Source organism: Orycteropus afer, unplaced genomic scaffold (assembly GCF_000298275.1).
Source record: "Orycteropus afer afer isolate SDZICR_OR568_19922 unplaced genomic scaffold, OryAfe1.0 scaffold00006, whole genome shotgun sequence".
In the NCBI taxonomy this organism is placed as follows: domain Eukaryota; kingdom Metazoa; phylum Chordata; class Mammalia; order Tubulidentata; family Orycteropodidae; genus Orycteropus; species Orycteropus afer.
This window is the reverse complement of record NW_006921593.1, coordinates 12,545,897-12,555,461: the sequence shown is the minus strand read 5'-3', so window position 1 is coordinate 12,555,461 and position 9,565 is coordinate 12,545,897. Positions and strand designations below refer to the sequence as shown.

At 59.3% G+C, this 9,565-nt stretch overlaps 1 protein-coding gene across 1 annotated transcript in view; it reads right to left on the bottom strand.

The window, feature by feature from the left end:
* Window positions 1-9,565, bottom strand: part of TNRC18 (trinucleotide repeat containing 18) — a 91,405-nt gene that overhangs the window by 67,888 nt on the left and 13,952 nt on the right. The window contains exons 6-11 of the mRNA XM_042781140.1: window positions 8,948-9,050; window positions 8,244-8,449; window positions 7,448-7,594; window positions 6,654-6,844; window positions 4,868-5,291; window positions 2,185-3,174 (exon numbers count right to left, since the gene is read on the bottom strand). Coding sequence (XP_042637074.1) covers window positions 2,185-3,174; window positions 4,868-5,291; window positions 6,654-6,844; window positions 7,448-7,594; window positions 8,244-8,449; window positions 8,948-9,050 — 2,061 coding nt within the window. The remainder of the gene's footprint in view (window positions 1-2,184; window positions 3,175-4,867; window positions 5,292-6,653; window positions 6,845-7,447; window positions 7,595-8,243; window positions 8,450-8,947; window positions 9,051-9,565) is intronic.

The following is a 9,565-nucleotide window of genomic DNA, read 5'->3' as shown; positions in this document are numbered from 1 at the left end:
CACAGAAGCAAAGCCCAAACCACACCCACTGCCGTGGAGTCCATTCTGACCCACAGCGCCCCTAGAGGACAGAGTGGAACTGCCCACAGGATCTCCAAGGCTGTCAATCTTCACAGAAGCACACTGCCATGCCTTCCTGGACTAGTAGGTATGCACAGTACTTAACACCATACCACCAGGACTCCTGCAAACTGTGCAGTTCCTACAAACTCACAGCCTCCAAAAATACTGAATAAAGAATATATTCAGTACTCAGCACTGAGTTTCGGGGACAAAAACGTACATATGAAGGGTGAAAAAAATTGGAATGGTTACCAGCGATGGTTGCACAATGTGGTAAATGTAATTAACACCACTGGGTCACTGCTAGAACAGTAGACTTTTGTTATATATTTTTACCACAGAAATATTTTTAAAATAGCTCCTAAGGTGAACAATAACACCGGGAGGTACGCCCTCCTTGAACAATCAACACCATGAGATCCAAAGGGCGGCATCTGTCCAGGGAGAAAGCTCAGGAGGCAGGAAGGGATGGGAAAGAAGGACTACGGAAAACGGGAGACACTGGGAAGAAGCAGGAAGGGACTGCAATGAATGTCACAAAACAAAACGTATGTGCATTGCTGAGTGGAAAACCAATTTGCTCTGTAAGCTTTCACCCAATTCATGATAAAATACATTTGAAAAATAAATGATATATTTAGTGAAAAAGGCAGGTTCCAAAACACTGTTGATGATTTTAATCTTAGATGTAAAACTGTAAATATGTAAAAAATTTGCCAAAACGTCAGCGATGGCCTGACCAACTTCCCCAGGGCTGCCTGGGCCCCCCTCTGTGCCGCCGGGCAGGCGTGCGGTTCCCTCCCGAAGGGCAGTGTTTGCACCGGGAGATAGCTCCGGGGGCAGGAATGCACAGGAAAGAAGGACACAGGGAAGAGGTAACCACAGGGAGGAAGTGGGAAGAGAGCTGTTACACTGTGGGGAATTCCAGCCAACGTCATGAGACAAAATGTGTCTGAACTGCTGTATGGAAAATGAATTTGTTCTGTCAACTTTCACCCAGATCACAATAAAAATTAAGTTTAAAAAATCGCTATGGTAAAACGTGTAACAAAACTTGGCCGTTTTCACCATTGCAAGCGTATAATTCAGTGACCCCGAGGATTCACTGTGCTGTATAATTATCACCACCACCTAGTTCCAAAAACGTCTCCATCCCCCCAGTAGAAACCAAGCACCCCTTACGTAACTCCCTTCCTGCCTCTCCCAGCCCCTGGCAACTCTAATCCACTTGTGTCTGGCATTTCCTTCTCTCAATACTCCTATCAGTGGGGTCAGGCAGCCTGGTCCTCTGTGCCTGGCTCCTCCCACTCAGCACAGTGTCTTCAAGGCCCGTCCATGTCGTAGTTTGGCCCAGGACTTCACCTCTCTTTATGGCTGAGTAGTATTCCACTATGTGGATGGACCAGATCCGGTTAAAATCCATTCATCCGCTGATGGCCACTCGAGTTGTGTCCTCATTTTGGCTACTGTGAACACTGCTACAGTTAACGCTGGTGAACAAACACCTGTTTGAGTACTCAGTTCTTTCGGGTACACACCTAGGAGCAGAACTGCTGGGTGATAAGGGACCTCCCGAAGTCTTTTCAGGGCCACTCCTCACTGGACTGGAAGGAGGTGAGGTACCCCAGCCAAACGCTAGGCATGGTTTGCTCAGTCTCCCTGGCCTCGGGGTTTGTGAAAGGCATAAACCCAAGTCAGCCAACGAGAGCGCATCCCTGTCAGAGCTACCAGAAAAGCGGGGCCTTGCAGGAGAGAAGGAGACCACTGAGCTGAGTGGACCACAAGCCTAGAAGGAACTGTAGGTTACCCCCAACGAAAAAAGTGAGCCTGCCGTCAATGTGGCCAACAGAGAGTAAAGCAGAAGAGAGACAGACTGGGAATGGGGGGTGAAAAAAGAGAAACTCCTGATGACTTGGTTTGAACACCTGGATCCAGCCACATTTGAAATCCACAACCCAATTACTACTGGACCTTGCTGCCACAAGTCAATCAATTTCCCCCATCTTTTTTATAAGCCAGTTTAAAGGAGAGTTTCTATGGCTTGGGCCTCCAAGGATCCCAACAATTAATGCAAAACGTGCCATCACTCAACGAGAGACGCCGACCACTGAGTGCACTCACCTCCCACCTCCTGGTTCCGCTTTTCCAGCTCTAGCTCTGCGATCTCGCTCAGCAGAGTGATGCCATGCAGGAAACTCTGCTCCAAGACGAGGCTCGGGGCTGCCCCCAGCTTCTGCAGGGCCGGTGGCACGGTGCCCGGGGACGGCAGGGGCCTGGCCTGGGGCAGCTCTGCTGCGGCCGCCAGGGCGTTCATGCCGGCCAGTGGGTCCTCCAGGCCAGGCAGCAACTGCTCAGAGCCCGCCGCCTCCTCCAAGTAGCAGGAGCTGCCAGGCACAGGCACAGCCTTCGGGGCTTCAAGGCCCAGGCACTCTTTGTCCCCAGCGGGCTCGTCACACTCATGCAATTCCAGGCTGGGCCGGGGCTCGCTGGGAGCCGCAGGGGACAGGCCTTCCTCGGGCACGGCCTCCCCCAGAGGCATGTCGACAGGCACCTCCACAGGTTCCTCCTTGGCCTCCACCAACGTCTCGGGCGTCAGCCGCCCCCCAAGGTCTGGGGTGGCCGCACACAGTTCTGTCCGGCCTGGTGACTCGACCCCAGTTTCAGCCTTCTCCGCAAAGCCCGGGCATTCCGAGGGCTCCGTGCACCCCGGCCCCCCAGCGCTCAGCGCCTGGGCCTCCAGGAGACCAGCTACGCAGCCGACCTCGGGGCTGGGGGCCGGCAGGGCCTCTGCAGCAGGCAGCGTCAGCGGCGACCCCAGCGGGGGCAGCTCCGAGGGGCTCTCGTCCAGGTCTTCCATCTCTGCCTTCACTTCCCGCTCCACCAACGGCTCTTCCTCTGGGGGCCCTCGCAGCGGCTCAGGGATCTTGGAGGGGGCCAGGCGCATGGGTTTATCCTCGGGCGAGAGTGCCAGGTGTTCAGGTCCGTCAGCTGGGAGTGGCACGTCGGGGGCCAGGCCGTCGGCGTCGGCAGCCGCCGTGGGCTGTAGCAGGAACGGGTACGGCCTTCCATAGTGGGGTGGTAGGGCTTGAAACGGGTATCTGGGCGGGATGTCTGCCAAAGATACTGAGTGTCAGGGTGCAGCCCGGCCAAACCAGGGGCCCTCCTGCTGCCATGTCCTCAGGGGCCCAGAGTCTGAGACAGCCACCCCCCCACCCCCCCAACAAAGACCCATCAGCCACCCTCTGCTTGGCCAGCCTGGGGTGTGTCTTCCAGTCAGGCAACTGAGAGGCCAAGGGCCACAGACAGAAAAACTGTCACCAGCTTGTTCCCAAGGACCCTGAGGTCCTAGAAAGGACAGATGCCCCTTTCTCTTCTTCCTCCCACCTCAGGCACCTAGATCCAGGCATACCTGAAGCTGCAGCTGGGCCAGGAGTAAATGCTTAGTTAAATGTACAGTGACCCAGGCGGCCCTTTCTCAGCCTGGGCTCCTCCAGCCAGCAGCCCCCAGCCCCCCGTTGTTGTTGTTGTTATGTGCCATCGAGTCGGACCCAACTCATAGCGACCCCTCCTTGGGTTTCCGAGGCAGTATCACGACGGAAGTAGATTGCCCCATCTTCCTTCCGAAGAGTGGTTAGTGGGTTTGAACCACCAGCCTTCTGGTTAGCAGTCAAGTGTAAGGCACTATGCTACCAGAGCTCCCTAGGATCCACTAAAGCAGAGTTGGGGTATCCAAGGGGTTCAAAATACCATAGTGATAGGGTTCCATTCCCCCCTTTTTTGTTTTAACTCAGGTTTCCACTTGTGTGTTCTCTGTTGGGGGGTGGGGGTGGGACTGTGTTTGGTGTGTTCTCTGCGACACTCCCACCTCAGCCAGTGCCAGCAACTGTAGGTGCTCAGCAGAAACCAGACGAGGGCCGGAGAGAGAACGGGAGCACCCCACGGGCCGGCACTGTGCTTAGAGCTGCCCATTACCATCCTGGTGAATCTCCCCCGAGGAGAGGAGCCACTGGTCCCAGCTCACACAGCATCATGAAGGCAGAGTCTGGATTTGAACCCATGCCTACCCCTGTGCGAGCACATGATCTAATAGCCACTGAGAAGGAAAGACACAGGTTCTGCCCCCAAAGCCATCTGCCTGCTGAGTCCCCAGACAGGAAACGCAGAGGGGAGTATGTGCATTCAACACACGGGGCAGGGAGGCCCCAAATGGGCAGCTCTGGGCGGTTACGATCATCATGGCCATCCAACCCTCAGTATGTGCTAGGCAAGGCGCTCCAGTGACATAGTGGGTGAGGCATTTGGCTGCTAACCGGAAGGTCAGCAGTTCAAACCTGCCGGCCACTCTGTGGAATGAAAACGGGGCACAATCTACTTCTGTAAAGATTTACCACCTCGGAAACCCAATGGGTGTCGCTGTAAGTCGGAACTGAATCAGAGGCAGCGAGTTTGGTTTTTCAGTTTGGAGAATCACGCTCATTTGTCCTGCCACCACCGAGGAAGGGATGTGAAGGACGAAAAAAAATTCTGGTTGCTATGGTTTGAGCGCCTGGATCCAGCCGTACCTGAAATCTGCCCCTGGGAAGGGCCCACATCTGACTGTGTGCTCATTCATTCCAGAGCCTATCACAGGCCTGATACTCGGTAGAGGCAGAGCAAATGAATGAGTGAATGAGTGAATGAGCTGAGGGGGACCAGTCTCATCAGCGGCCAAAGCCTGCGCTACTAAAAGCTTGGGCTGCCCCGGGCAGAGGCGGCCACAGACGCAGCTTCTCAGCCCACCCCAGGAAGGGTCGGCACCGCTCACCTGAGAACAAGGCCTGGAAGGGGCTGGGGGCTGCCTTCTCCAGCTCCAGGTCCTTCTTCTCCACGACATTCTCAGGAGCCTCCTCCTTGCGGGTGATGCCAGGGGCGGGGGGCGGGGAGGCAGGCGGCGGGCTGCTGGGGTGGGAGCTGGGGGTGGCAGGGTAGGCGTAGCTCGGTGGCTTAGACACATCTTCCAGCTTCTGAATGACCTTGGCCTTCAGGGCAGCCACGGGGGAAGCACGGGGAGACAGGGGTGGCGGTGGGCTCATGGTCTTGCCGTAGCCGCCCGAGGGGCCGGGGGGCTTCCGCGGCAACAGCCCGGGGCCCGCAGTGGCCAGGCCAGCCTTGCCTGCTGCCTCCAGGCCCCTCCTGCCCACTTTCTCCTCCATCTCCACGCGGTGCTCCTGGGCCTTCAGCCGTTCCTGCTGGGGAGGAAGTCGGCAGAGTCAGCGAGGCGGTGGCCATGGATACCACCCCGTCCCAGGGGCCTGGGGCCTGGGGAGAAGTTCAGGCAGGGTCTGGGATCCAGGTTCCGGGATGGTGTGCATGTAACAAGCAGAAAGTTCCGCACAGAACCCCAGCAGATGGGGGCGGGGTAGGGTGGTTGCGAGGAGGCTGGGGACCTAGGCATCTTTCCAGGGCTCCACGGGGAGCCTGAAGCCTGCTGGGACCCTCCCAGGCAGAAGAGTGGGTACCAGTGTGAGGTTTCCTCGTGATGGCACCACCCCCTCCTGGACACCTTCAGTGTCAGGACCTTGGGGACACCCACTCCCTGCTATATAAGCCTTCTGAGCCCAAGCACAGTGAGCTCTCAAACACCGGCCCAGTGACACAGGGAAGAGGTAACTATGGGGAGGGAGGGAGAGAGGGGCTGCTGTACTGTCATGAGACGAAGTGTATGTGAGCTGCTGTATGGAAAGTGAATTTGCTCTACAAACTTTCACCCAGATCACAATAAAAATGAAGAAACGCAAACACCCAGGGGGGCAGCAGCAACCTGGTCCTTGCTGTGTGAGCACAATGTCAAGGCCAGAACCTGCTGTGCTCACTGGAATCCATCAGTCCACAGCCAGAGAGACGCCGCCCACTGGGCTAACTGCCCCCAGGGTGCTGACCCTCCCCTCATAAGCCAGGAATGTGGGGGTGATGAGCATCTCTGGGTCAGGCCTTTGGAAACCCAGAGACATTAAGTCACTTGTCCCAGGGGACCCAGCCAAACGAGGCAAAGCCAGTAGCCCCAAGCACCATGTGCTCCTGGCCCTGCCCCCACCAGCCTCCTGAGGGACTGCTGCCAGGGTGGAGGTTATGGAAGAGGTCTGGTAACCCCACCGAGTCCAGGCACACCGTGGGGACCCCTCACGTCCCCGCCAAGCCCTCCTGCATCACACTGAGACCACGTGGAGAGAAGGAGCCAGGCTGGACTTGGGTAGCAGATGGAGCCCCCCCAGTCCACAAGGCTGCCTCTCCTGCCTCGGTTTCCCCACTGCTTCCTGCTGACAACGCCCACCCTGTCAGGCTCCTCCACCACCTGTGTTCTCTCTGCCTGGAGTGCCCTTCCACAGTTTCTGCTCTGATGCTACCACCTCCAGGAAGCCCTCCCTGATTGCCTCCTCTGGCACAGTCTGTAACTGTTGGGAGGCACTGACCGTTCAGCCACACCATCGATGGGGGTCCCAGGAAGGAGCGGTCTCCACTGCACACCCCCGCCCCCCCCCGCACGCACGCGCGCGCACACACACACAGAGCAGGTGCTCCCCGCCTGTGCTGCCCGCCCCGCCCCCACTCACCACCAGCTGGGCGCTCCTCTGCAACTCCAGGGCCTGCGCAGCCTGCTGCTGTAGGTACAGGAACTCCTGCTGGCGCAGGAAGTGCTGCTGGGAGAAGAGCTGCAGCTGCTGCGCGTGGTGCAGGGGGCTGCGGCCCGGCGGGTACAGGGCCGGCCAGAGCGGGGGCCCGGCCGCCCGCTCCATGAGCTCCGCTGCAGGCGAGACAGGCTGTGAGGCTGCAGCAAGCCCAGGAGGCCCCCGGCACATGGCGGCGGGCCGGGCCCCCGGGCTTCTCCCTGGGGTCCAAGAAGCCTGTCCTTGCCCGTCAGCCACCTGCACTAGCACCCCAGCCACAGTGAACATGGTCCCATCCACAGCCCGGAGGCATCTGAGGCCCTCAGTGACACGCGCCAGCGGGGCCAATAGGGGACTCATCTTGGAGATGATGGGGGAACTGCCTTCGGCCCACTGGGGGCCCTGCCCCGGTCTGACAAGGGACCAGTGAGGACCTGAATACAGTCCTCCGGCCTCCCAGCCCCAACCTCTCCCACCATACGCAGCAGTCTGCAAACTGGGTCCCGTGTGAGGGTGGGGACCTGCAGGGGGAACAGGCCCAGCCTCCACCCAGGGCCACTCTGTGTTGTTCTCATGTGGAGTCTCTGGGTGAGATGTCACCTATAACCAAGGACCTCAGTGGCTCTCGACACATGTGAAGTGTGAAGCACTGGTGTCACGTATACTCCCCGAGCCCAGGTCTGCCCCTGCCTCTGTCCTGCTGGGACCCCCCCTGCCCACCACCCTCAGCACCCACTCACCAAAATGCGGCAGGTGATCACTGGGGATGACCACCAACTGGCCGGACTGGGGGTCCCTGACAAACTGGTAGGCCGAAGGCAGAGAGCCCCCCAGGCCGGGGGCGAAGGCAGGCGCCATGCCCTGGTGCAGAGAAGGGGGACCCAAGCCTAGGAGAGATGCACCAGGCCCTGTCAGTGCTGGGGTCCACCACACCGCCTTCAGGGCCACCCCTGCCCCGCCCCCCACAGTCCCAGGCCCCTGTCCAAGGCGCCCAGGGGGCACAGGTGCTGGTATTGGCTGCAAACAGGCGCCCAGAGTCTCCCTCCATCGTTACCTCCCCTAAAGCGAGCACAGCACTGGACCCCACAAAGCTGGTACTAGAATTAGCCTCTCAGAGGACTGGAGTTTTATTTTGTTTGAGGGGAAAGGGGCACAGACAAGGCCAGAGAACAGTGGAGGGGCTCTGAGCTAGGCCTTTCCACTCACTGGCCCCCCACACCAACTCCACCCCTGCACCCAGCCCGCAAGGCCTTCCAGCATCTGAGAATCTACCAACACTCCCCACGCACACCCCATCCCCCACAGAGGGGGTGGGGGCTACCATGCCCACCCAGCCAGCCAGCCAGCCAGCCCTGCCCCTTTTCACACCAGGTCCCTCCCTCACTGTAGGAGTGTTCCCCCAGCCCCCGTTCATGATTGGGGTGCCCAGTCCCACCTCCATTCACTGTAGGGTTCCCCAGTCTTAGCCCTGCCCCTGCCCACCCACCCCGTAGGGATACCTGCCCCCCCCGCAGCCGCAGCCACACCCCCACTCACCGTAGGGATGTCCAGCAAGCCACATGGACGTGCTGCTCGAGCGGGGTAACCAGGGGTGCGTGGCCAGGTGGGTCGCGGGGTCAGCAGACCAGCGGCCGGAGCCCGACAGCGCTGGGCCCCCGGTTACCATGAGGTTGGGGTTCAGGCCGCTGGCTGCACAGCTGGTGGGGTGAAGGCGGGCCAAGTCTGCCAGCTCCTTGCTTTCTCTGGAAGGGGTACAGGGGAATCAGCCACCAACTGGCCACCAGCCCCCAGGGTTGGGTGGGGACAGTGGGATGTGGCCACAAGGACCAGTAGGGGGGGGTCCAGGTGTTGTTCTACCCCAAGGTCACCTGTGCCCAGAGTCCCCACCCATCCCAGCATGGCCTCGGCCCCCTCCCTCGGGTAGTCAAGGTTACAGAGCCAGCCAGTCTGCTCAGGAAAGAAAGGTGTGGACGGTCACCTGGCAGAGACCTCATCCACTGGCCACTAAGACCCTGGCACCCAGCATGGTCAGGGCACAGATGGTCTCTGCAACACTATGCCCTGTTCACCAAGCGACTGCCAGGCCCAGAGCTGGGCAACACCCGAATGCATCCTGTCAACTGTCAGGACAGCCCTGTACCCATTGCACGGATGGGAGCAGTGAGGTTTGGCAAAGAACTAAGGGCTCCACAGGGCAGGCCCCCAGACCCAGCAGAGCCGCCCTTCCCCACAAGCCTCACCTGAGCAGCTTCTCCTGGTCCCGGTCCAGCCGTCCGTCCAGCAGTCGCTCCTCCCGGTGCCGGCCACGCTCATCAGCACAGCCCTCCTCCGCACGCCCGTGCCCTGAGCAGGGAACCAGCAGAGCGTGAGCGCTCAGCCAAGCCCACCCACCGCCAGCTCCAGGCTCCCTGCCGCACCCCTCCGCTTGGCTGCCACACCTCCAAATCCCTCAGAGCCCCCCCCACACTCTTCTGGGATGTTATCTTCCACATTCACCTGCCAGCTGCCCTTGTCCCTCCAAACCCAGACCACCATCCCCTGTGCCAGGCGACATCCATCCCTCCACCACCTAGCAAACAGGCCACCTCTGTAATCAGACAGACAGCTGTGGCCACCGTCATTATACTGGGTGTCACGGACTCCATATCGACTCATAATGACCCCAAGTGACAGAGTGGAACTGCCCACAGCGTCTCCAAGGCTGTCAATATTCAGGAAAGCAAAGCCCAAATCACACCCCACTGCGGTGGGGTAAATTCCAACCCACAGCGCCCCTAGAGGACAGAGTGGAACTGCCCACAGGGTCTCCAAGGCTGTCAGTCTTCACAGAAGCAAAGCCCAAACCACACCCACTGCCA